At 43.3% G+C, this 27,735-nt stretch overlaps 1 protein-coding gene across 3 annotated transcripts in view; it reads right to left on the reverse strand.

Annotated features, from left to right (window-relative positions):
- Window positions 1-9,065: 9,065 nt before the first annotated feature.
- PIERCE2 (piercer of microtubule wall 2) overlaps window positions 9,066-27,735 on the reverse strand; it is a 32,851-nt gene continuing 14,181 nt past the window's right edge. For 2 of the 3 annotated variants that reach the window (XM_069222428.1, XM_069222429.1), the window contains exons 2-3: window positions 21,999-22,043; window positions 9,066-9,603 (exon numbers count right to left, since the gene is read on the reverse strand). In XM_069222428.1, coding sequence (XP_069078529.1) covers window positions 9,250-9,600 — 351 coding nt within the window. In that variant the 5' untranslated portion in view covers window positions 9,601-9,603; window positions 21,999-22,043 and the 3' untranslated portion in view covers window positions 9,066-9,249. The remainder of the gene's footprint in view (window positions 9,604-21,998; window positions 22,044-27,735) is intronic. The other variant, XM_069222430.1, reaches the window with a different exon arrangement.

Consider the following 27,735-nt stretch of genomic DNA (forward strand, 5'->3'; position numbering starts at 1 on the left):
TAGTATGGCACACTTCAGCACTATCTTAACTTGGGTGCCATTTTGGACTAATCTGGGATTTCCCTCAATTGCATCCAGTTTTTTGATCTCTCACTCTCTCTCCCTCTCCCTGACGAATCATTGCTTAATCACAAAAGATGTATTGGACATTTGTTAAGATTTTTTGGCTGATGTATAAGAAAAAAAACTGAAAATAATATCTTTGCAACCGCCCCCGTCTCCCTTCACTAGTGCTCCCAAGCTCCTTCTACACAATTATTTTAGGCATGAAGGCGCTATTGTTGAGTTAGCTAATCAGGGACGTGCCAGTAGATGGCGCCAGCCGCTGGAGTTGCATGTTTTCTCTTTTATTCAACAATGTGATTATTTATGCGATTTGTTAAGCACAACGCTTACGAACATTTTGCTAAAGAATTCAAAGGGACAAAACTGAGAAGCGGTGGCAGCGGTTTAAGGGAAGAAGGTTAATCAGTGGGGAGCTTTCAAGTCATTGTGAAAGGAAGAAAGTGATCTGGTGATCTGATTAGCGAAGGGAGTGAGTTCTCTATCTTGGTCCCCGTCAGGGAGAAGGCTCTAGACCGCCGGAATGTGAGAATAGCAAGGAGCTGAGCTTCAGAGGAGCACTGGGGGCGCAGGGGATGGCAGTGTTCTAACTTGGCAGACTGGTGAGGTCCACTGGATAGAATGCCCGGAAAGTAATGCGCATAGGTTTAAAAACGAGGCACCTCGGGATAAGTAGCCAATGTAACCTGCAGAGAGCAGCGGGACCTGACGAACTGCGAGGAAGTCGTAGGGTAAGTCTAGCTGCCGAGTTCGGAATCGCCAGAATTACTGCTTGACGGGTGTGGTCAGGTAGATCAGGAAGTGTTCCACGTAATAGTTTCTGAAGCAAGTAGAGGAAAGATTGCTGACCTAGGCTGAGAGAAAGCGTCCATGCGGAGGCCCAGATTGTGCACAGAAGTAGCGGGTACTGCCATTCTGCCTAATCCAGAAGGCCACATGTTTAGAAGAGGAAATTAACACCTTCTCTGTCTTGTCGGTAGTAAGCTTGAGTGAGTTCTGGCCCATCCCATGCACTGCTGAGACGATTCAGAAAATTCGTTAAGATTGTTGGTCGCAAGGGACAGCTCTTGGATTTTAAGCCGAATGAACGATTCAGTTCAGCCAGGGCAGGAGCATAGCCTGGTCAATAAGATTGTGGGGGAGGGGTTGCTTCAGATTTCCCAACAATCATGCAGGCACATAATGTCAAAATACATTTTACGAGAAGCGGGGTGCACGAAAGGTGCTTAAGGGGCAGTGGAAAGGGAGAGGAGGGCAGATTGGTAGGGGTACTAAGTGAGAGAAAACACATTGTGTTGTGAAATAATCAACATTTTAAGTCTTTACAGAAATAGGGAGAGAGTATGTGTGCATTTTGGCTGTGTGTAAAAATTCCTGGCAAACTCTGACAGACACCTCACCATAACCGACTGAAAGCATCTGACCCCAACTATTTGTAACAAAATACATTTATTAGGGGGATGTAACACCTCAACCTCCCTCCCTGAAACTACGCCCCTGAGCCAGAGGGTCAATGTAATCGCTGAAGAGGGTGGGTTCATCGTACACAACAAATGCCCGGCATACCTCAACCACACCTTGCCTTTACGTACCTAACAGACATTTCTGTTCTTCCCAGCTCGCCCTCGATCTGGAAAAGCACAGCAGGAGGAAGATCCTTGTCCAACCTCACAGCGCGGACATGGCACATGCTACCTCTCAAACTCAAGCAGACCGCATTACTGAAGCAGTTCAGGAAGAACCTCAATACCAGGCTCTTCAATTGAGAAGCCTGCCTGCAAAGTGCGCCTTGCAACCCTATGGGTGATTAGCCGCACTTTAGAAATCACTGATTGATAGAACCACGAGGATCTCCTCATGGAGATTGCTCTGAAGTCGGACTGAAAAGGGGCAAGATACATCATCTGGGATCTGTTGGAAACATAATCCTTGCGCCAGGCAAGGGCAGCACCTTAAATTCTAGTTTCAGAAAGTCTACTGGGAGGTTTTGTTGGAGTATTGTGTCAAGTGCAGTGGACAGATCTAGCAGGACAAGGGCAGAGGATTTCCCTGGTCCATCAGCATCACTAGGTAGTCTAGGGCCGCAACCAGCACAGATTCTGTACTGTGGGAGGGATAGATGCAGGATTGGGTACAGTACTGCAGTGCATTGGTTTCAAAGGAAATGAGGAAGCTAATTATTGATGGATTTTTCTAGCAAAGTGCTAGGGAAGGGGTGCAAAGAATGAAAATTGCTTAAAACAGAAGGGTCTACTGTGTGTTTTTTAAGCATAAGAACGATGAAAGCTCGTTTCCATGCCCTGGGCACCGTCCATAACTTAATTGCAAAAAAGAGATGGACCAAACAAGCAGTCATTTGTAGAGCATGTTGCTATGACCCCTAGGTTTTTCTGGGCACTGTGGTGTGATGTCTCAGTTGAAGAGCCAGGTCGTGAGTCTCTTTCTGAAGTCTGCCAGTGAGGGTGCAGTTTGAAGGGGGAGGGGTAGGTTGTTCCAGGCCATGGGGATGATGTATTAAAAAGAGCGGCCACTACTGCATCTGTGTCAGATTCTAGGTGTGTGTGCGAGGGCCAGAAAAGAAGAGCGCAGGAGTCTGGTGAGTTGGTGGAAGTGTAGATGGTGGTTGATGTAGTCCGGTCCTTAATCATATATGGCTTTGTAGGTGTGCATGAGGAGCTTGAAACAACATCTGGATGGGGAGCCAGTGAAGGTTCCTAAGGTGGGTGGGTGATGTGGGTGCGCCTGGGAAGCTCCAGGATGTCTGGCACCTCTTTTGGATCTGGGAGGACTTGCCGGCGTAGAGAGCATTACTATAGTCAAGGTGGCTGGCGACAAGGGCCTGGGTGACAGTTTTCCTGATGTTGGCTCGGATCCACCTGAAGATTCTGCGGATCATGCGGAGGGTGTGGCGGCAGAAAGAGGTGACTGCATTGATCTGCCCCTTCACGGTCAGCTCACTGTCGAGGATGATGCCAAGGTTGCAAGCGTGGACAGTTGGCATGGGAGTTTGAGTTCAGCTGGCCACCAGCTACGGTCCCATATGGAGGTGTTTTTCCTAAAGATCAGGACTTCCATCTTGTTGGAATTGAGCTTCAGGCAGTTAGTTTTCATCCAGTTGGCTACAGTGGTTGTGGCATGGCAGAAGTTGGTTCTGGTGGTGGAGGGGTCTTCAATAAGCGTGAGGATCAGTTGAGTATTGTCTGCATAGGGTGTGATGTTGAGTCCGTGGGATCTAAAGACGTCGGCCAGGTGAGTCATGTAGGTATTGAAAGAAGTAGGACTGAGGGATGAACCTTAGAGTATGCTACAAGTATGCTCTTGGGTACAGAGGGGAAAGGGGGTAGTCAGATGCTCTGAGTGCGTCCTGTCAGGAAGGAGGCGATCCAATTGAGGGTGTCGTTTTGTATTCTGATGCTGTGGAGTCTGTAGGGGAGGTGATAGATGGGTAAGTAATTCTTGAGTTTGTTGGGGTCGGCAGAGGGTTTATTCACGGGGGTTAGACTTCCACATGCTTCTATTTGTCCAGAAAAACTGCAGATGTGATGGAGTTGTTGAGGATGCTGGTGAGTTCTGTGCTCATTTTGGTTCCGAGGTTGATTAGGGGGTGGGGCCATGGGTCGTGGATGCCCAGGAGTGAATTAATGAAATGATGGCTGAGGTGAAGTGAGTGGTGAGCGGTGCCTACGTGGAGATAGTGCTGTTGGTGTGTGCTGGAGGATAGAGAGAGCTGAGGTTGGAGATCGTGGGTTGGATGTTGAAGTTGCTGTCGATGGTGGAGATCTTGCTTTGGAAGTAGTCTGAGAGGGTGTTGCAGAGTTTTTGAAAGGGGTGGATGGTGTTATCTGTGGTTGCTGGGTTGGGAGGATTCTTTGATTATTTTAAAAAGTTCTTTTGTATGGCTGGATGCTGAGTCAATGTGGGTCGTGATGGCCGCTCTCTTGGTATCCTTGAGTTGTTGGTGGTAGTTGTTGAGGGGAGCTTTCTGGGCTGTTCTATCGGAGGGATTCCTGGTGGATCACTGTTGTTTCTCAAGTTTTTAGCAGCTGTGATTGGTAGCTCTGAGCTCTGGAGTGTAACAGCTGGCATTTGTAGAGGTTTTGTTAGTTCTGGCTGGTTTCAACAGGGCAACTGAGTTGGTGCATTTGGTGATCGAGGAGGACAAGTTCAGGATGTCCTGGTCAAGGTCGGATGAGGCTTTGGGTTTGGATGAACTGTTGGGTGTCGGCGATGGTGAAGTGGACAATGCTGTGGTTGGACCATGAGAGTACTGTGACGTGGCTGAATCTAACTCTGTCGCTAAGGGTAAGGAGGGGGTCAAGAGTGTGTCCCGCATTGTGAGTGGATAAGTTGACCAGTTGGGTGAGGCCTATTTTCTCAAGTTCTTGAGGAGGGTGGGGGAGTTGGCGTCACTGGGGTTGTCAGTTTGGAAATGTAGGTTGCTGAGTAGAATGTAGTGGTTGGAGTCGATGGCTAGTGGTGTGATGATGTCGAGGATGGCGTCGCAGAAGGCAATCGTGGTCCTGGGAGTCTGTATACAAGGGTGCCTCTTAAGGTAGTTTTGGCGTTGGTTTGTAGTTGAAATTGAGGTGTACAATGAGGGGTGAGGTGTCGTCATTGGTGGTGATGCATCAAGTGGTGTTTTTGAATATGATGGTGATGCCCCTGCCGTGCTTGTTGGTGTGGTCTCGGTGTATGATCTTGTAGCCGTCAGGTATTGCAGTGGTGATGTCGGGTTTGGGTAGGGTTCAGCCAGGTTTCAGTGATGAAGGCTATGTCTGGTGAGAGGGCAGTGATGGTGTCCCAGATTTCTGTGGCAGGTTTGCAGAGGGATTGGGCATTGTGCAGGATACATTGGAGAGGTTCTGGATTGACTGCAGCCGTCTGGTGGGTGTTGGCCAGGGTCCTGTGTGAGCAGGTAGCTCGGTGCTGCATGAGAAGTGGCAGTTTTGGCAGGTGAAGGATCCTGTGATATCACAAGGGGTTGTGGTGCAGCAGTTGTTGTTGTTGTGGCACCCAGAATTCATGGCTCTGAGCTCCTTTGTGGAGTAGCAGTGGGTGGCTGGAGGGCCAGAGATCTGAGAGTTCTGTCAATGACATTGGAGAAAATTGTGGACAAACCAGGACTAGCTGAGACATCAGAGGAAGGAAAATGTGCCAGTTCACTTGCAAGGCTAGATCAGTGATATAGAAACTTTGGCACATAGAGTAATAAAAAAAAATATGAAGTGCCTTTTATTCAAAGCAGTCCTGTTGTTATCTGGGACTGGGAGTCCCTCTGTTCCTCCTTGTGGCTTCCCAAACACCCCCGCCACAGGAGAAGAAAAGCGCTATAAATCACAGCAGCAGTGTTGGTCCCTTGTTGCATGGGGGGAAGCAGTGCTATTGTTATTTGGGACTGGGAGTCCCTCTATTCCTCCTTGAGGTTTCCTAAACACCCGCAATGCGGGAGAAGAAAAGCGATATAAAGCGCAGTAGCAGTGTTGGTCCCGCCTTTCAAAGGGCAAAGCTGTCCTGTTGCAATCTGTGCCTGGGAGTCCCTCTGCTCCTCCTTGTGGCTTCCCAAACACCCTCGCTGCGGGAGAAGAAAAGTGCTATGAAGTGCAGCAGCAGCGTTGGTCCCTCCTTGCACAGGGCAAAGCTGTCCTGCTGTTGTCTGGGACTGGGAGTCCCTTTGTTCCTCCTTGTGGCTTCCCAAACACCTGTGCCGTGGTTAGAAGAAAAGCGCTATTAAGCGCAGCAGCATTGTTGGCCCCTCCTTGCCAGGGGCAAAGCAGTCCTTCTGTTAGCTGGGACTGGGTGTCGCTCCGTTCCTCCTTGTGGTTTCCCTTTTTATGGGCGAGCACAAAGTGCTCCGTCCATTCTGTAATCTCTCTTTGGGCTTGAAACCACACCCACACCCATGCCATGTCAGTCACTTACATTGCTTCGTGGGCCTGCCTTTTAAAATCCGCTTGCTTTCATTTGAGAAAGACATGCATACGTCATGCCTTTTCCGGTGTTTAGCCCACCTACACAGCACCGGTAAAGTACCAAAAACATACGAGGCTCGATGTTTTCAGCCTGGAGTCTGGACTACTTTATCTGTTTATTTTCCACGCAGCGCGATCGCACTGCATTTTACATAGCGCGATCGCGCTGCGTTTATTTGCTTTACAACGCTAATAGCTCTAACTCGAACAAATAGGAGACCCATTGCATTGAAAGTGCTTGTTTATTTATATTCAAGCAAGTGCTCCCGCCACCTAGCCTGAACTGAAGAAGTGCCAACTGCGCGCTGAATCATGTTTTTTTAGCCAGGCCTCGATAAACCATCTGGCAGACCTAAGGACAAGTAATATTGTGGTGAAGAAGAAGATTTTGTTGGCTAGGATATCAGCAGAATATAGCTTTAGTCTGGGCTTGTTTTTTCAATCTTATCCCACGTATTCTCTAGAAGGCCTCCCAACTGCCTCCCCACCATGCTACTGATAATTAGTTTGCATGCCTCTCACTCCACCTCCCAGGCTCCACCGACTTGACTCTCCTCTCACCTCTAACAAAAGGCATTTCTACTAAACAATAGTAGCCATATGCCATTACCTAAAGCGCTGTTTCCTCTCCCAGACGACTCTGTGGTGTCAGCAGCTATCCAGCAATGTATGTTGATTGAATTAATTGGGTATTGCATCTTGTGTTCAGTTACCTTCTACCACTCCTATGCCAATGTAGCACTTTCTTAATTGGGGTGCCATTTAACGGCAGTTCTGCAGTTGATAGTGAATGGTAATTTGGCTATGTGTATTTGATAAGTAAAGATTCATATTGGATTATACAAAAATACAAAAGCTGAATCTTATTTTGCAATTCAGAACATGCATTTTAAATGACCCCTCGGAAGCAACTAACCATTACTTCTCCTGACCTTAATTCATTGCCAAAATCGTAGTCACCCAGATAAAGTATATATTACCCCATGCTTAAGGGATTGAATTGTGACACTACCTTAAGCTAATCACAAACATTATGCTCTCAGGTAGGCCTGGGTGTTGCAACATTCACTTTTGAATGTCAAAACTGTTATAATCTTTTGTTCTGCCTTGTTAATCTAATTTTTTACCACATCTTCAATAACATATTTTTATGGATTGCTCACCTTTTCTCACAATTTCCATTGGTAGGTGATTCAACTGTCTTTCCATCCTTAGGATCACACACTGCCATCTTCACCATGATCGAAGTAAATTTGCTTTTGAATTTCTTTCTATATTTGTCTTTTCATATTCCAGAGTTGATTTGGATTTAAAGGTAGACATAAACAAATTAACCTTGTTTCAAAATATGCTGTTTTCTTTACTGAAAGGTTTTAATACAGAGGCATCCAACATTCTCAGTGGTAAGTAAGAGTTACTTATGTTCAATTAAAATCACCCTTAGCTACTAATATTATTGTTGTAATAGAGAGCCCATCACACAAGATTATATTAGTGGCTAGCCCCATGTACGATTACCATTGGTAATCACCTTTGTGCATCAGGTAGAGTTGCCAGCAGTAATGCAAAAAAGTATTAATCAATTTGGAATGCATCTACATGGCAAATAGCTGCAATGCCCATGGCAACAAGATAATATTAATAATAACTCTCTCCAGCACTGCATAATTTATCACTCAAACATCAGCTTTTGGAAATTCAGCAATTTAATCCCAAACATCAGCTTATGAATTCTAAAAATATGCACATTTACCTCTCAACACAGGCTTTTCAATTATGGGATACATACATTAATTCAGCAAAGCAAAGGTTTTTAACTTAGTAGGCTGGGCTGCACACACGAGAACTACTTGCAAGTACCTGGAGAGCTACTCATTGAAGAAGCCCGATTTAATAGAACACATCACCATTATTGAAAGCAACAAATAGAACACCTAATCAATGAATTATAGGAAAAAGAAATGAATATAGTATGGCAAGATGCCTCCAAGTTACACTGTGGTACAAAAATTCATTTGTCAACAGCCACATCAGTTCTATTCACAAAGAAAGGAAGCATGCATTATCATTGAAAACAAAGGTACTGATTCACAAACTTATTTGTAGAGGTAACTTCAACCAACGAGCACTTGAAGCTAGCTTCAAAAATCTGCTACTGATATTCACAAGGCATTGAATAACACTCATAGAAAGTTCTACACACACATTCTCTGTCTACTTAAATAAATAAATATATATATATACATATATATATACACATCTCTATCTCCGGTATGGTGTGATATGACACGGTTCTCCCAGATGCCAAGAGTGGACGATGTGGGGTGCAGATGCCCTGAAACGTTTGTGCACACAGGCAAACGTGTGCGCTTGTAGTATTCACAACCTGTTCTCGGCCCAATGTCGCTTTGGGAATGGGTGGCGCTTTTCTCATTTCAAAGGCGAGTAAATCCCTTTCCACTGTGTCGATTGACAAGGAACACCCTCAAAACTGGCAGGGGTGAAGATAAAGGGGTTCTCCATAGGGAGTAAATATATGTGAAAAAGCACTCATGTAAACAAACATGTGTAATTGTACACGTGTGCAGAACTGTCTGCACATGGAAGTAAACTACAGTTTTCCAGGCATGCTTATAGACAACTGAGACTGACATAGGTTTCCAGGGGTACTTTGGGAAAACTTTGGAAATGCTAAACATTTGTAAATCTGCACCCAATTTTAATAAAGACTTTAAGGCTCAGATTTATTTATGTTCTAAGAATTGGGCCACAATAATTAAGAGTATTGTAATGAAAGCTTCAGCGAACAGTTACAAATGTTCCATAACTGCTTTGGTACCATACGGCTTATACATTTATAATAATATTCATTTTGAGCTACAGTAGCCACAGATTAATGTGCCAGGAACACATCCGCCATGCATCTGCCACAAAACAGACATATTTTAGCATTATACAACACATAAAGGTATTTACAGGTAGATATAGGCATTGTGGAACCAGATCACAATAGCAGGAGAGAACAGAAACCGATCCAGAGAAAGCGTGTTTATTATTGTAAATACGGAAATTAAATCACGCTTTGTAAAAAAAATTGAAACAACTTGTTTAATGTATTTAGCTTGAATTACAGTTTTACATAAAAATTCAAAACATCAGTGTCTGAAGACAAAAGGGCCACTAAGGCTTTAAAGGGTTATTTTAGGAAAGTATTTTGCTATAGGGTATTCTGGAAATTGGGATAGTCATACACCTTGCTTCTATCCAGAGCCGTATTAAGAGAATGGTTTCGATACATCCCACACTTTCCTAATTCATCTGAAAAGTACTGAGTCATTGGATAGTAGACACAAGGTGACATTTCGTATGTAGGGGTCAGAGCTCCATATTGACCGGATGTTGTTTTAAATAAGATGCTTTGAGGTTTTGCCCCCAAACTATTGCTACTGTCACTTGGAGGCATCATGCAGGAAAATATTGGATTGCCAGGATTCACGCCAAGAAACAACTCGTCTGATTCTTTCTTCTTTGAGCTCGAAGTAGTTGATGATCTCTCGCAAGAAGTCATGATCTGGATGAAAGCAACGAGGTACAGGAAGAGAGAAGATTCAAACAAAAACATAGGTTTAAAATAAAATGAGCGATACATGAATATATCAGCACATAGTAAAAACCTATAGAAGAAGCTATTTTCTATAATGTAATATCGAATTATTTTACTGGGAAACAAACTGTGACCTGGGGAACATTCTGAAGGTCACAGTAAAGTAGACGAGAATAAACACAACGATATATTTGCATTTACACTTTGGGCCGTATTTATACTCCGTTTGCGCCGAATTTGCGTCGTTTTTTTCGACGCAAATTCGACGCTAAACTAACGCCAACTAACGCCATATTTATACTATGGCGTTAGAGGCGAATAGCGCCAAAGTTCCCGGAATGTGCGTCATTTTTTAGCGTGAACCCCTTCCTTGCGTTAATGATATGCAAGGGAGGCGTTCCCGTCTAAAAAATGACTCCCAGGCCTTTACGTGGTATTTATACTCCCGGGCAAAAGAGACGCCCGGGAGTGGGCGTGGCTAAAAACGGCGCATTTGCGCCGCTTTTTAACGCCTGGGTCAGGCATGGCGTTAAGGGACAAGTGGGCTCAAAATGAGCCCAGAGTGCCCTCCCCTGCCCCCAGGGACACCCCCTGCCACCCTTGCCCACCCCAGGAGGACACCCAAGGCTGGAGGGACCCACCCCAGGGACATTCAGGTAAGTATTTTTTTATTTTTTTTTAATAATTTTTTTTGGCATAGGGGGGCCTGATTTGTGCCCCCCTACATGCCACTATGCCCAATGACCATGCCCAGGGGACAGAAGTCCCCTGGGCATGGCCATTGGGCAAGGGGGCATGACTCCTATCTTTACAATGATAGGAGTCATGTTGATGGGGGATGGGCGTCGAAAATAAATGGCGCAAGTCGGGTTACGACGATTTTTTCGACGTAACCTGACTTGCCCCATTTTAAGACGCCCATGCGCCATTTTCCCCCTACGCCGGCGCTGCCTGGTGTACGTGGTTTTTCTCGCGCACACCAGGCAGCGCCGGTCTGCTTGCGCCGGCTAACGCCATTCAATAAATACGGCGCCCGCATGGCGCTTCAGAATGGCGTTAGCCGGCGCAAAACTTTTTGACGCTAAACTGCGTTAGCGCAGTTTAGCGTCAAAAAGTATAAATATGGGCCTTTGTATTTCTGTTCATCACAATTATAAAACCCATACATGTAGCCATTCATAAAACTGTTTAACATAGTCAATTGTAAAGGGTTAAATCAGCACTGAGTACAAACAGTTATAAATAATAGTTTTTAATCCATAATTTTAATATACTGTAGTTTGAAAAAGGCACAAAGGAATTAATATTTTTATGCCCAAGTTCAAGGTAATCATTTCATATTTCTTTAATACCTCTATGTCTCTAGTAGCAAATGTCTTTCGTTAAATTTTTTGTCATGTCCTCTTTTTGAGGTTTCTGCATTTCCATTTCTTAAAAATACCTGTGTATGTTACAGCAACAGGTTATTTACAGCCACAAACCTTTTAACTAATGCACAGAGCCCTGGTTAGTTATGTTTTGAAATATGATCACTTTAGGACATCTTGCATGATACAATGTTATTCCTAACATGTGAATTTAGCTAGGGAGCACCAGAGTGCTGTACACGCAGCGGGGGACTTGCAGGGCACTGTGCTGGGGAGGGAACAAATGAGTCATTTCTGTGTACATCTGAGTGAGAGAAAGGGAAATGGATTCCTGGTAATGGGTGGAAAAAGCTGGCGGAGCTACGTGTGTGTGGCAAGGCACTCCTCTACTTGAAAAGGAGAGTCTTTAGCTCATTTCTTAAAGTGATGGTGCATGCCTGTTGTGTTGAAAATATTATTCCAAATCCTCAGTGCACAGATGAAGATGAGAGAGCACAACTGCATTTTGCCAATAAATGGGTCATGGAAGGCTGATACAAGAAAGCCTTATACAGGGACGGGTTATGTCATGTAACTTTATCACCTTTCTTCTCTGGAAAAAAAGTACCCAATGTTTGCCTATAAAGCTGCAAAGGACATTCTGGAAACATCAGTCATGAGAACCATAGGGAGCACTTCTTTTGCATAGCAGGCTCCATTGTGAGGATTTGCCAGCTTGTTGTGTAACGAAAAGCTAGAGGCTGCAGGAAATTGTTATTTATATTTAAATCTCTAACATTTGTAGGGGGGCCTGACAAAGAGTAATTTATAACTGTATACAATTTTCATGACTACTGAATATAGTTGGGGAAACATGGAGTATGTTCCCTGACATACATGAAGAATCATAAACCTTGCTATCACTAGTGGGACTCACACAGGAATAGCAGACCTACAAAATAGTATAGAGGGAACAGTTAGGGGTATGGTATTTTATAAAATATGACATGAGTAAAGGTTTTCCAAGAGTCAGAAAAAATGGGGTGTGGGGAAAGTGAATTTGCAATTACTTAGATTTTTGCAATAGTAAATGTACGCATGCATGTTTGCCCTTGTGCAAAAAAAAATCACAAGTGTTTACTAGCAGTATGGTTTCCGGGCATAATACAGTAAATTCTTGTGAAGTCCTAAAAATTGTAAATCTGCACCAATGCAAGTGGACTTTGTTGCATCCTTTAAGAATTGGCCACTAGTTTATTTTCATGATGCCCATATTGGTTTTACACAGATTCTCTCTAATATACATGTTTTTAAATATTTGCATGTATAAACCACTTTTTAGTAAATTAGGTCTCAGAGAAATGGCATTTAAAATTGCACAATAGATCAGCAAAACTATTGTAAGTTGCAGGTTTGTTATACATTTCGTTTTAAAAGCCAACAATTATCAAGCTTGCTTTCATGAGATTGCATATTTATTTGTATAGGGGTTTGCATATATTCTGGAAATTTTCAATAGCCTCAAATTGTTATATTTTGTGAATGTGTGCAAGTGTTGTGCTGGAATCACTGGGAGTAATGGAAGCCAGTGCACAGCTCACTGTGCTTCCTTAGAATGTTCTCCATTATAATAATAGCTGTAATGTTAATTAATTGTGTATACAAGTTTGACATTTGTATACATATGGATTACAACCTTGTCTTCAGTGGCAAACAATCCTGTTTCAAATTGCCGTTTGGTGGCACGTAAATTGTCAGCCAAAGAGTTTGTGCTGCTGGGTTTTGGACCTGCTTGTCCTGGGCATTTGGCAATAGCAACTGCACAGCCCTGCTACTCAAGGCAACAGCAAATGTGTGACAGATGCAGAATGGGCTATGGTTTATTTACAATTCAAAAAGATGTGTGAACGAAAGGTTCTAAATTATACAATTTAATATTGCTGTCTCTTCTCCATAGGATGAATACAGTTATAGCACTGGTATGGTGCCCCCGTCTACATGAGACTTTCTGATATGATGTTGATGATGATGATATGTCCTTGTATATTGGAATAATGGTTAAATGTTTTTGAGGTACTGCCCAATCTCACAGGTAGGAGGATATTTATAGCTCTGAAGATTTTGATTAAAAAAAAAGAGCCGAGTCAGAGGTTTAAAAAAAGAAAGGGTGACACAAATGTTTTGTTTTTAGTGCTTCTTCTGGGTATGCGGTGATTGGCTATAATGAGGAAGTTGGGTGATCTTGCACCTACAGTGGGGTTATGCCCACATGACATTCAGGCATAGGTGGATGTAGAACCAGTTGTCTTGAAGTGAAACAGGATCAACAGAATGGTTACAACAGGCCTGAAAGTTTGGAAAATGCTAGTCTACGACCTAGTGATTGCATCATATAACAGACACTGTGAGGAAGCCCAGACATTGGCGCTCATTAAGACCCTGGTGGCCTTCAGAACGCCAGGCCCGTGGTGGAGGTCAGACCGTTGCGGCCATGGTCGGACCGCCAGATCATGACTTGTCATCGGTCTGGTGGACCTGAGCCGCCAGGGCAGTGCTGCCCTGGGGATTACGAGTCCCACCTCTAGATGGCAGTAGCACCGTCATGTAAAGGCTGGCGGAGACAGGATGCAGGGGGCCCCGTTGGGGGTCCCTGCACTGCCCATGCACTTGGTATGGGCACTGCAGGTGCCTCCATGGCCAGTCTCGTCGTACTTTTCACTGTCTGCTTTGCTCAATGTAGTGGGCTGTTTGCCTCTGGGCCAGCGGCTGGAAGCTCTGTTTCCACCTGCTGACCCAGCAGAAAACTCTAAATAGGGGCCACGGGAAGGGGATCGCACTGGCGGTAACCCGACCGTGGGAGTTTGGCGGGCAGCCTTTTCTGGCCACCAAACTCATAATGAGGAGCATTATCATGTATGTATGTTTACTGAATATTGTAAGGAAATGCTTTATGCCATGTTACTATTTATTTAAATGTGAAAATTAATGAAGTCTTTTGAAAAATATAATAATTGACAGATATTGTCTGACTTCTGCTGACAATTCAATAAACTATATAGTGCCTGTTCTATTCACCTGCATCGAGAAACTACCAAGGTCTTCAAATCTTCTGAGTTCACTGAATAAAATTATATTTTGCCAGAATGAGAGACACTGATCTGCTTCGCTTAGACCATATTTAGCATGTTGTGTACATTTAACTGTGTTTTATTTATCCACCATCTGCTTACCCCTTAGAACCCAAGCCCCAGTGCTCCTTTTGTCTCCAGGAGGCTACATCTATTTCTTTACTAGAAGGTGGTAGGGAAAATAAGCTTTACTATTTATTTAAAATGTTCAGATAAGGAGATATGAGTGAGCCTATATGTGGCAAAACGTTGACAAATGTGGTAGTGCAAATAGTTAAATGCTTTTTCAAGCAATAATCAAAACTGCCCGTCTCCTTACTTTTTTCACTAATGTGGTTTATATTTTGTTTAATTGAATTTCTTCCTTTATAACAAGATAGAGAGCTACATCAGATAAAAGATTGTGCAATTCAGACACCAATTTGAAGACTGCATACATATTGCATTATAACTAGGGGGCTTTATATAGGAAAAAAGTCCACTATGTACATGCCGAACTGTAATAATGCCTACCTGGTCTTTCTGAATTAAAATTTCAATATACTTTATAATTTCATCACACAGCACTTTCACCAAAATTGTCCTGGCTGCAATAATCAAGACTGTTGGTTTATAGATGCCAAAGAGCTTCACACCTTTTCTATTTTTATGGATGACTGATACAACTATGTTTTTGTCTCTTTCAAATTCACATTATATGGTATTGTCTTAATGCGTTTTTCGCTCTAAGTAGTTCCACTTACTCCCTATAAGCCTCATATAAGTAACACCCAGGAGCCCATTTACACAAGGGTATTTTTAATTTGAAAGTATTTTAATTATATTTCTAATCTAACCCTGTCCTAATAGTTTATCTAGCATTTTAAATCGTTTTCATTCAGTGATGGTGTTGTATAGCCATTTTAGTGATGTCTCTGGGCACATTATTTTAGTACTGAGGCCTGGCTCTTGTGCCATTTAGCACAGTTACATTTTATTTTACTTCATTTTTATTATTTTAGAATAGGTCACATTCATGCTTTTGTTTTATTTTCTTTACCTAGTTGTTATTTCGCCTAGAAAAGCATTGCGTTTCTTAGCAAGCACTTTGTGCTTTCCTCAAAGCTGCAGCGAGATAGGGTTGCCGGCACAAGTGGAACACTGCGTCTTCAATGTTCACAGAAACACATACATCCTTACTTAGGGACATTTTCTCAGAACATCAGCTGTTCTATTATAAAACAATTTCTCTGTCTCATGCACTTTAGAGGGAGGTTTCAGCAAGATGACCACATCCGCATGCTGATTGACTATGCTACAGCTGCTTGCTGAGACCACCAGTTCCCTGACCTGCATGGGGATGGTGTCTCTGTAGACAACAGGCTTCCTTTCTCAGGTATGGGTAATGATGTCTTCCCAGGGGGGAATCCTGAAGGGTGGATTTGAGCTTATCCTGCTGTGCTCTAACAAAGCTTAGGTAAGAATCGCATAGATTATGCATTGTGACAGTATGGTGGGACTCTTCCTGTGTTTCACTTTCCTTGTCACCATTTTGCTTCCGGTATGTTTCATCATTCTAATTATTGCATTTCATGCCATTTTTATCTAAAACGCAGCTGTTTCAATGAAATCTTATTGAATCATTTTCTGTCTCTGTTCGTCTTTGCATGTGTGAGACTATTGTAACTGAGAGAAAAGGATGAGATCTGATCCACCATGCCTTCTCTGACAAGTCATTATGTCATGTGCATAGTTGCCACAAATCATCCGTGCTCTTGGGCAGAGATGAAGCGATGCTAGTTGGCTGGAAACAGATTAGGCCAACAGTTGTCACATGGTGTGGGATTGGACTCAGTTCCCCACAATTCAGGTGATGCTGCCGTCCGAATACAGCAGCCTCATTAGGAGAATGAGAGCCCTCGTGACAATGGAGGATCAACAAAATTTGAAAAAGTTTTACCATGCATGTTTCTTGCCTCCCCAAGCTCATGCATTTTGTAACAATCATTGTCAAAGCCAACAGGTCTGGCATTGGCCACCAGCCATATGGTTTTGTCATTGCTTGTTTTGCTTTAGCATTGTTTTTGCAAATCTTCATTGTCTAGGAAGCTGCTAGGAGCCTGTCAATCCACAAAATCATTGGCTATTTTTTGGTCTAAAAAAAACACACATCGTTTTAGTATTTCCTGGCACTCGTGGGAACTGCTTCGTGTGTAAGTGTGCTCCTTGTGAAAGGGCAGAATGTTCTCACTCGCAGTGACGTTAGCCAATGTCTGATGTGGGCTGTCCCATTACTGTATGCTGTAAATGACACAATAACCAATAGATGAAGAGGACTGACTGAAACCCCTTTAAGTATGTTATACATTTAATATTAGTAAAAGCAAAGGGACTGGGCTAAAACCAGATCTAATTATTTGACATGCTGTAGTAGCTTGGACTTTATTTTCAACTTACAATCCTTGTTTTATTTACACTGCTGGTTAAGGAGACCTGTTAAATTTTGACTACCTGTATTTCTCTTCTTTTCTCCCCACATTGTCAATATCTCTTTGACAGAAGATGTAGTGGACATTGCTGACCTAGTATGGGAAATGGTAAAAAAGTGCCTGGTAAAGGAGGTCAGACCTGGCACAACCCATCGAGCAATGGAAAATGTTTGTATGTAAATGGGCAAAGAGTGAAGAATGGTACTGCATAATGTGGAACTACAGTGAAAAGCCATTCTATAATGGTACATTTTTATGTGAAATTCACAATTGTACAGAGAGCAATAAACAGATTTTAAAAAGTACACATTTTTGTCTTTTTAAGTGCTTGCTAACTTCATACTGCATTTCTACCAATTTGTTACCCACTCTTTGATCCTGATTAACAAGATATTTTCTATCCATTACATTTGTTTTCCCCCAGACAACTTATCTCTCTGCAGTTTCTTTTCTTTGCTAAGTAGTGCTGGGCTTCAGGAACAGCCTTAAAACACTGAACTCTGTGACTATGCTAAAGTTGGTTTTCTAATGGGCATTATTGTTTCAGCAGTTGTGTTACTCTAAATGTATGATCACTGTAAGAAAGTGGTTCACTGTTCAGGATGGGTCCAGAAACATGCTCAGGGAAATGGGTAGCCTCCTCTTTTGTGGTCACCCAAAACTGGTTCTGGGGTTAGCTTCTCTCTCACTGAGTTTGGAGCCAGTCTAGCTGGAGGAACAAAGGTTTGGTTTCCCCAGGTCTCACCTTCCATTACTTGAGAAACAAAAGACTATTTACAAGTTAATTAAGTTTATGGATCTTCTCTAACTGGTCTTCCTGTAAAGGAAACCTCCCCACTTCCAAGTCGTTGTTTATGCACTGGGAGCAATTTTCACACCTCATTAAGGTAAAGCACTGGCAAAGTAAAAGCTGTTAGTAGGCCAATGCTTATTAACCTATTGCATGTTCAGGATACTTTCTAAAATTACTTTTCCTTAATATTTATTAAAACTCCGCCTTTCTCATTAAATAGGGTTTTTAATAGATAGTAAATGTTTTTGAACAACGTTTGTAGCTTTGTCCTGTCAAACGTTACAGATTACAGTTCATAATCTGTAGTTTAGAAATTTCTAGGATTCAGCTAGTCACTGGAAGGAAATGCCAACTTGAATTTTACACATGTTCTACTTTTAAATATCAGGAACACCACATTGTGATCAACAAAGTGTACTTTGACTTAGTGACATTATTATTTAAAATCAGAGTTACCTGCCTGACAGTAAGGGTTATTTTAACCATTATATAGCAATAACAATGCTAATACAAAGAGCCCATAGAAAAGGTGCAGCAGATGGATTGAAAACTGTGGTTTTGCTCCAGATATTTTCTAAGCTTAGAAAGAGAAACCGTTAACCTTAAGCTCAATTTATATCTCTTGGCTCTTATAAAAGAACTCAAGGGTGGACATGGCTGGTACAGCACGGTGTAGACACGTCTATAGAGAACTCCCAGCCATGTTGCCTTTATTTTTGTTGAAAATCCACTTCTCCAGCAGTGAATGTGAGAAAATGTGATAAGGAGCCACCTGCAACCTGGAGTCACCCAAGAGACAGAGCAGTCAAGGCTGACCGATGGAATGCCCATTGTTGGAGACAGCTGGCGTCACAAGGCTGAAAGGCAGCCATCTTGATTCCGCCTGGAAGAACTACAAGGCCTACTCTGCTGCAGCCTTACATAGTGGACTGGCCATGCCAGACCTAGGATCTGAGGGGAACAGCCGACTTGCCTTTGAGTGGGGTGTGCAGGAAGGATGATGTGCGCTGCAGTGTCACAGCCATGGGGGATGGAAGCTGGAGCAAGGGCCCAGTGACCCTACTGATTGAAAATCAGACCTTCCAGCAGTGATTGCGATCCTGGAACACCCCCTCACCCCAAAGTGGCACCTCCTGCTGTTTTGGGGAGCATGACTGTGAAAAGAGCCCCATGTGATGATTTCAACTGCCTCTCTTGCCCCCCATCTTGAGGTAGGTGTCTGCCTACACAAGGTACACAGCCCTGGGGCAGGGGAAATGCTCAGCAGTTTGTAACAAGACTTCCCTTGAGACATAATCTGAGACCAAGATTGCTTCGGGGTGCTCTGAGAAACCTCACTGTGAAACCCACTTTATGTGGATCCATCCCTGCCCTACAGACTCTACATTAGCACTTTTGGGAGTACGAGCCTTTTGTTTACAGAGAGACAGTCATGCTGGGTAGTGCGCCGAGTGGAGCTGATGGGTCGGATATCTATGGCTTGTGCACCTGGGATCTGCCACTGATGGCTTTAGGTTGTTGATCTGTGATGGGTGAAGTGCTGGCCTCTAGCCTGCTTAGCGAATGTGTTGATAATAGCCCTGGAATCTGACTTTGAACATGCACCACATAAAACTTGTGGAACCCCTGAGGGCTCAATGGGACCTAAGAACCTGCTGGTGACTTCCACCCCAACTTGCCTGTCAAAGTCCGACTGCAGTTAACCTTCAGCAAGACCCCATGATGGCTACTTCCAAAGGAGAGTGACACCAGACCCTCACAAAAAAAGATCTTCTCTTCAGTCTGTCAGAAATGCAAGCTGAGTTAGCCAAAACCCTGACTGGTCAGATCCATGAAGTAAAAGAGGAGATCTGTGCATCAATGGTAGACATTTCCAGGGAGACAGGCACTTTCGGGGAGAGAGTAGACAGGAATGAGAACAATATCTTCCAACTACTTCCAGGGAGATAGTTACAAATATGATTTGGTTGATGGCAGAGGAAGTGGAGGACTTGAGAAGGAAATGCGAGGACTTGGAGGATAGTTCCTAAAGAGACAGGGAGAGCATCAAACAAACCAATCTTTTGCTCATCTCTGTTTGCCCAACTACTGGGAGAAGAAATCTCACCTGCAATATTAATTGTACGAACACACAAAATAAGCCCACCCAAGAAGGAACGCAGCTTGAGACCTAGAGATATTATAGTGAAACTGGTGTCCTCTTTATTCAACAATAGGATTCTTTGAGAAGCCAGATGCAAACAAATGATTGAATGGATGAATGCTTGATGCAACTTTACCAAGGATTATCTCAGGTGACACTGGCTGGCAGGAGCACGATGGGAAAGTAATTTCAGAGCTGAGGAACAGACAAATCTGCTTTAGTTGGGCTTTGCTATTTGCGCTTGTGTGCTCTGGAGGCAAAAATTTGATTGATCACCTCAGTGCAAGAAGATCAGCAACTGTTGGACTATCAGAGAGGAGTGAGGATCCTGAGAAAACTGTGGTCAGGCTGGGGCACCTGAAAGAGATATTGGGAAAAACCTACACAATTGAGTAGAGGTGGAAAGGGAGACCCGCCGGGAAGGACTCGTGAAAAGTTCCTTGAAATGACTGATTCACAGGACCCATCTATCCCTGAATGCTCCTATGATGAAGAATTACAGGGACTAGAGGTGGGTAGCACCCACAAGAAGGTAGTATGTGGTACCAAGGGTAGTATTTTCTGTTTCATGCCCACAAGGAGGTTGATAGTTACGGTTGTGTAGCCATTTTAGTTATTGCTCCATGCACATTATTTTAGCACACTAGGCCTACCACCGTGCACTTTAACCTAGATATATTTTATTCAGCTTTGTTTATTATTTTCACAATAGCCACACTTGCGGTCTTCTTTTATTTCTCTCTATCTAACTGTTCTTTGCCTAGGCCAGCACTGCGTTCTTAAACAAGACATTTCTTTCACTCTGTGCTTCTTTCAAGGCTGCAGTGAGATAGGTTGCCAGTAAACGTGGTAACATTTTGCCTCTGGTATTCATAGAAACATACACATCCTTACGTAGGGACATTTTCTCAGAACATCAGCTGTTTTATTATAAAAAACACTTCCCTGTCCCATACACGCTAAAGGGAGATTCCAGCCAGATGACCAGGACTGTATGCTGATTGCTGAACGCTTCGCTACAGCTGCCTATGCAGACTTCAGGCCTTTGCTCAGGTATAGGGGATGGTGTCTTCCCAGGGGAACCTGAAGGGCAGAATTAGATCTTAACATGCTGTGCTCTAATATAGCCTAGGTAGGAATTAGTCTATTGCCTTTGGTGACAATATGGTAGCGTTATTTCTATGCTACACTCTCCTTGTCACAATTTTAATCCTGTCATGTTTTATCATCCTGGTTATTGCAGCACATGCTTTATTATCAAAGATGCAGTTGCTTCGTTAAAAACCTTATTGAAACATATACTGTCTCTGCTTGTCCTTGTGTATGTGAGACTAATGTAACAGAGAAACGGATGAGATCTGAGTGACCACGATTTCCCTGAGGAGTCAATTGTGTCATGCGCTCGGCTGCCCAATCATCCCTGCTCTTGGATGGAGATGAGGCACTGCTAGTTAGCCGGAGCAAAAACCCGGATTGGGGCGACAGGTGTCACCTGTAGTGGATTAGACTCTATCTCCCACACCGCAGGCGATTCTGCTGCCCAAATCCAGTAGTCTGATTAGAATAATGAGAGCCTACGTGACAGAGGTGTTTTTGTTACAGTTTTGAAATATTAGGTTAGGGGTTTAGGATGGGGGGGGAGTCTGACCCCTCATAACGGCAGATAAACATCATCACACTCTGACATATAGCACAACTTCCTAAGTTCTGAAGACAACAGACGGTTGGAAATGGGGAATTAACTGCCCAAAACTACCTGCTGGTTAGGATACTGACCTAGCATATTAGGGTGCTGAATACACCACTGAAACACATAGTATGGAGGGCTGTTTGTAAAGATGCCCAGGACAATCTTTGCTTCCAAGAGACACACTTATTGCTGTAAGATATGAGAATGATGGTCAATAAACATCACCTGACACAATTGTTTGCATCATCAAAGGATAAGAAGACAAAAGGTGTGATGATCGGTGCCCATAAACTATTACCCTTAGTGGCGGAGGAGGTGATAAATGACAAAGCAGAGGGACAATATGTATTTTTGGTCGGCACTCTAGCTCGGATATAACATTGATAACTTCCTATGGTCCCAATATGGGCAGGAGGGACACATGAAGTATATTCTCACATTTATACAGGAGAGAGCAAAAGAGGGTGTGGGTTGTCTGGGTCTGTGATTCTAATAATCCCCCAGATCTAGAAGAGGCAGACATCCTCTGGACAAATTCACAGCCAAATTGTCAGATTTAAAGAGAATGTTCTGCCTTATTGACCAGGTCTGGGCTAATCATTTGCTCCTTGACTAAAATTCACATTATACAACTGGCCCGATTCCCGTTTCGGACCACGCACCTATTGTCTGGGACTTTACGTGTGGGCACAATTGGAAATTTGATCATACTATTTTGAAGAATAGGCTCACAATCTGAAACTAAGAGACCAGACAGACGAGTCAGAAGTAAACCTATTGCCATTAAAGCTCACCTGTATTGTGCAGGGTTCCTTATAAAAGAAAAACTGGATACTGACCTGAAAGACATAGAACAACAGTTCCATCAGTATAGAGCCAACAAATTAATTGCCTCCTTAGAGAAATGACACAAATCATCATTTGTTCGACTTGTTATTAACTGAGGGGTCCGAAAAAGTTGTACTTCGTCTCAAGCAAAGAATGTATGAGATAGCCAATAAAGGTGACACCACTGCATAGAGCAAAAGATGTTATATGCATTCCTAATATGACGTGAGAAGGTCACTTGACTAGGACAGACGAGGAAACAAGCTTTGGCAAAGCCAATAGGTTTTGCCTTTATAATGTGAGCACCTACCTAATCATTTTGCCAAAGCCTGCTTGTCAAGCACAGTTTTGAAAAAAATATATATATTTTTTAAAAATACAAAATACTGCATGAAAATGCAAACATATTTTAAGGTATAGCAGTAATGCACGTTGAATGTAATATTTTCAACCTTTATAAAAGGCATGGTTTATTTTTCAAATATGTTTCACTCTTTAAATTCTGTTCAGAGTTTCCTTAGAATGAAGAAGTGTCTAAATGTAAAGGTAAATTCTTCCAAGGCCTAATTTACTTTCCATAAGACTCAGAATTAAAACAAATGTAAAAGCTATTTTGGCCCTCTGCAGTAGCCCAGGGAGCAGATTTATGGGCCTCAAAGAGAAGAAACCTCCTTTTCAGACATGCTATGTACACCTTCTGCCGCAAAACACAGTTTTGTGCGTAGCAGCCACAGCTCCATAAAAGCCGTTGAGTACCAAGGGCTGTGTTTTCATGTAATACTCGGAATGCAGGAGATAAAAACAAAAACAACCTGTAAAGTCACCTCTTTAGTCATATGCTGACAAAAACATATGTTTTGCTTTTAAAGAAACGTTGGGAGGGGTGGTGAGCAATACTGAGAACGTGGGGATGGGTGCTTGAGGGGTAAGCAGCACACAAGAGAGAGAGCTAGAAAACATCTGCACTCTCATGGAGTGCTGAAAGAAAAAAGTAGTTCCTGGAGTGTGAGCAGTGGAAGAATACAATCGTTGTCTTAAAAGGATGGTAAAGGGACAGTGCTCTAAGGAACTGACAAATGCATTAAGAGGAAGGCAAGCTGTTGATTAAGAAGCAATCAAACGAAAGCAACAATAAAGCCAATCAATGGTAAGCAATGGCTGTGCAGTAAACCCACTGATCCCCAAGAGGTCTTTCACAACCAGAAAACTAAAGGCTGTCTAGTACACAAGATCTGAAAATACAGGACTAATGTTTGCAAACAAACAATAAATAAATAAACCTTGACCTATCACAAAAATGACTCATTACAAAAAATAAATTTAGAGAAATTAAATGAAAACAGAGATTGGCATGCACAACCCTAGCACTGAAGTGGACTACTTTCTAGGTGGATGTGTACATGTGCAAGAGCAAATGCCATCGCCAATGGTGAACAGAGCCAATGCCTTAAGTGGTAATCTTAATTTAATAGGGTACCACTTTAATTCTATTCATTTATATTTAATAATGCCTACTTGTGTATTGAATCTATGACCACTGCCCTACCTTCAATATACCCCATTCTACATTATATTTACACAAATATATATTATGCAGCTCATTTATTTCACAAAATACGAAAATACAACATTTACACAATTCAACTTTTGTTCTTCATAAATTAAACCCATTTATATAATGCTTCATACAAAATGTCTTTCACGTCCATTCTTGACCATCAGATTAAAATATAATTATACATTTGTAACATCGTTTTCTACAGTAACATCGGTTTCTATATTGACCCATTTTTCTGAGCAGACTTATTTGCAGAGTGGACATTTTTAACTAATAGCCACTTCACCTTGGGAGTTCCAAACTCCATCAATTAGAGGTGCACAGCACTGAGCTTAATATTCATTGTCAACAATGTTGTTTTTCCCTCCGAGCACATGTATTTTCTGCCAATCATCAAGACACTAAATATATGACATATATAACTTACACTTGAATTGTTCGTATTCACAATGTCAAGGCTACAGACTGAAAATTTCAAATATGAGATGTCTGAACATTTTTATTATATCTCACCTGCTTATCATATTGACATTTGCTTCTCCCTTAATTGGTCGTATCGGAGGGAAAGTGTATAATTACCAAGATTGACCTAATAGTCTCGTATTTTCAGGACCATGTAGTATGCAGAGCTGTCCGTCACTGCTGAGATTGTAGCCTCCTTATAAGAAAGCCACTCTAAGCAACACTCCGACATGCTCATCACCCTCCTGGTTCCATCAGAATGAACAGTGCTGCCTGCTTTTATCCTCCATAGGCACGTGATTCTAGAGGCCCTAGATATATCCAACATGCTAGGCCATGTTAACATTGCTAGGCAGATCTTGCACACCACTGCCCAGCTGAGGAAGAGCCCGAAAGTAAGCCTTAAGAAGCTAATGCACTTTCAGCTGGGGCAAACAGCTGGGCAGGACGCCTGGCTCCCCTGTTAGAAGAGGTTTGTCCTGGGCCCCGACCAAAATACAGTGCAGCTGAGAAACATTCTTTGAGAAGTTTTCTGTGAAAGATACAAACTTCCCTGTAAATATGTGCAGCACCCAGGAGAAGACATACAGCTGATGCTGATGTTATATCATGCCATCCAGCGAGACACGACCCAAACACATCAACCCAACCCTGTTTATTTTGGAAAACTGTGATATCTAAGCAAAAAACCCACAAGTTACGAAAAACACTTTTTCCATTAACTGTACTTTGATCGTTGTGGCCTAAGTTGGCGTGCTTAGAAAGTTCAATAGAATCAGTGAATAAATAGTTTGAGAGAGAAGGGGGACGGGGAGGGCTAGGAGCACAGGAAATAGTGGAGAGACTAAAAGAAAGAAACATAGCCCACGAAACAGTGAGTGTACGGGGGCAGACAGAGCGATCTGAGATAGGGAGGAAGAGAAAGAAAAGACAGAGTGAGAAGGAGAGAGAAGGCAGAGATAAAAAGTCAACATAGAGACGAGAGATGTTGTGAAGGGAGTGAGAGGAAGAGACAGGGAGTGTGTGAAGATTGAAGCAATAGCAGCGGGAAACCTTGTCGGACAGATGAGTCTTTAAAATTTTAAGAAAGAACTCACTAGAGTAGATAGTTGGCTGGGACAGAGCTGAGACAATCCTCCCTTCACGGGTGCAAGTCCTGGGAAAAGGGGACTCGTCCATGAGTCCCTGTTCTGCATTTTTACATGAGTTTTCATCTCATGTGAGGGATTGGGGCGTAAGGAAGCATGAGGATTAGGACATCAACTGAGTTCCTAAGAGCAGTATCCCAAGCGGGGCTACCTTGCAGTCAGACTGCTGCTGTGTCCGAAAGGAAACACCTTCCACTGTCAACTGCAGGCCCACTACGGCAGAACTCTCACCGCATCATCAGGAGTTTCCTGCAACTAGGCAGCGGATTGCTCCAAAGAGATGACCCTCGTTCGGTCTAACAAAGGGATTCTTAAGAAGGCCGTCTCTTCTCAGCCTGCTGACAGCGCGGGTGAATATCGTGGAGGATGGGTTCTGTCCGATGGTGTCGATGGGGAGGGATCAGAGATGTGATCGAATCATGGTAGCTGGTTCTGATGGGATGCAAGCAGTGGAGGGAGCACTCACATGGGTGTGCCTGGATTCTGCTGCCCTGTGCTCCCTGCACGCGCGCCAGGTGTCCTGCAGCCTTTACTTCTCCAGCAACCACCGCGGCTGCCTCAGTCTTCTGCACAGGCTGTACCTCTGCCCTGAGGTACCCATTGACTTCCCGTGGTTAGAAGTATGCACGAGGCTGATGTTTACAGTGACTCACAGGAGGAGCTATATAATCAGCTTGTAGTGTGAGATTAAAACTCGGACAAACTCAGCCATGAAAAGGCATTCATAGAGATGGCCGCTACACGGAACACGCTAGGGTGACCACCCGTCCGTAAATTTCACGGACTGTCCGTAATTTCGCCCTGCCGTCCGTTGTCCGTGATGAAAGCTTTAACGGATGGCATTTGTCCGTAATTTTAGCCTTTCACCTAAAGGGCAACAGAGTCAGGGCGAAATTATGGGCAGATCAGTTTCCCCAGATGGACTGGGAAGGCAGGGAGTCTCCTGTGCTCTGAGGGAGGGGCAGACAGATAAGAATCAGACCTTCTTACCAGGGGGTCTCCTTCCCTAAAGACATGCAAATGTGCCCAACTGGTAAATCTGCAAATACAAAGGGGCTTGAAAACCTGCATTGGCTTTACTAAAACGAGTCACTTGGAGTTTTCTGGTGGCAAAGATATTTCTGTTAGAGAGGTATTGTAATGGTGTTCCAAGGTGAGCTGTGGAGTGTGTGGATTTAAAGGAGTGTTAAAAAAAAATTAGTACTAGGTATAAACTGTATATTATTCAAATCTGTATTTGAGAAGCACTTTTTTTTATTTAGCCAAAATGTATTTGTGCGTTTTGTGGCAGCCTTTATTATGATGTAATTGTATTTTTCACAGTTCTTTCAGGTACTTCGGTACCTCATAGTACTAACAAACATTGGCAAAGCAATAGGTCTCATCTACGAAAGAGTTATTGGCTTTGCTAATGAGTGTTAGCCATTAGCCATGTTATACACCAGAGTAGCTGCTGTTCAGCATGGCTTAAAGTTAGTGGTGTGGAGTGGAGTAGAGTAGCATAGGAGCAGTGGCGTAAAGCCCAGTGGTGCAAAGTACAGTGCAGTGGGGTACAGTGCAGTTGTCTAGAGTGCGTTAGCTTAGAGTGCAGTGGTTTAGAGTGCAGTGGCATGGAGTGGCGTGGGACAGAGTAGAGTGGAATAGAGTGCAGTGGAGTAGAGTGGCATACAATAGAGTGGCAGAGAGAGCAGTAGTGTAGAGTGGTGCAGTGGCACAGATTGCAGAGTAGACTCACGGTGCAGGGAGAGCAGTGGCGTGGTGCAGAGTAGAGCAAAGTGCTGTAGAGTGGAGTGATGCAGAGTAGAGTGGCAAAGAGTGCAGTGGCATAGAATGCAGTAGTACATAGTACATTGGTGTATAGTACAGTGGTGGAGAGTGCAACGCTGCAGAGTAGAGTGTCAGTGCAGTGATGTAGAGTGGAGTAGAGTGGCACAGAGAGCAGTGGCGTATAGAACAGTGGTATAAAGTAGAGGGCAGCGGCGTACAGTGCAGTTGTTTAGAGTGCATTGGCATAGAGTGGCATGGGGTAGAGTTACATAGAGTGCAGTGGAGTAGAGTGGCATACAATAGAGTAGCAGAAAGTGCAGTAATGCAGAGTGGTGCAGTGTCAGAGTGCAGAGTAGACTCATGTGGCATAGAGTGCAGTGGTGTAGAGTGGTGCAGAGTGGAGTATTGTAGACTGGTGTAGAGTACAGTATAGTGCCTGGAGTGCAGTTGCATAGAGTAGAGTGGTGCAGAGTGCAGAGTTGCAGAGTAGAGTGTCAGTGCAGTGGTGTAGAGTGGTACAGAGAACAGTGGCATAGAGTACAGTGGTGCAGAGTAAAGGGCAGTAGCATACAGTGCAGTTGTTTAGAGTGCACTGGTGTAGAGTGCAGTTGCATAGAGTGGCATTGGGCAGAGTAGAGTGGCATAGAATGCAGTGGAATAGAGTATATTGGTGCAGAATGCAGTAGTACAGAGCAGAGTGGTGTAGAGTATAGTGGCGGCCAGTGCAGTGTTGCAGTGTCAGCTCTCAGTAGTGTAGAGTGCATTGAA

Source organism: Pleurodeles waltl, chromosome 3_1 (assembly GCF_031143425.1).
Source record: "Pleurodeles waltl isolate 20211129_DDA chromosome 3_1, aPleWal1.hap1.20221129, whole genome shotgun sequence".
NCBI lineage: Eukaryota > Metazoa > Chordata > Amphibia > Caudata > Salamandridae > Pleurodeles > Pleurodeles waltl.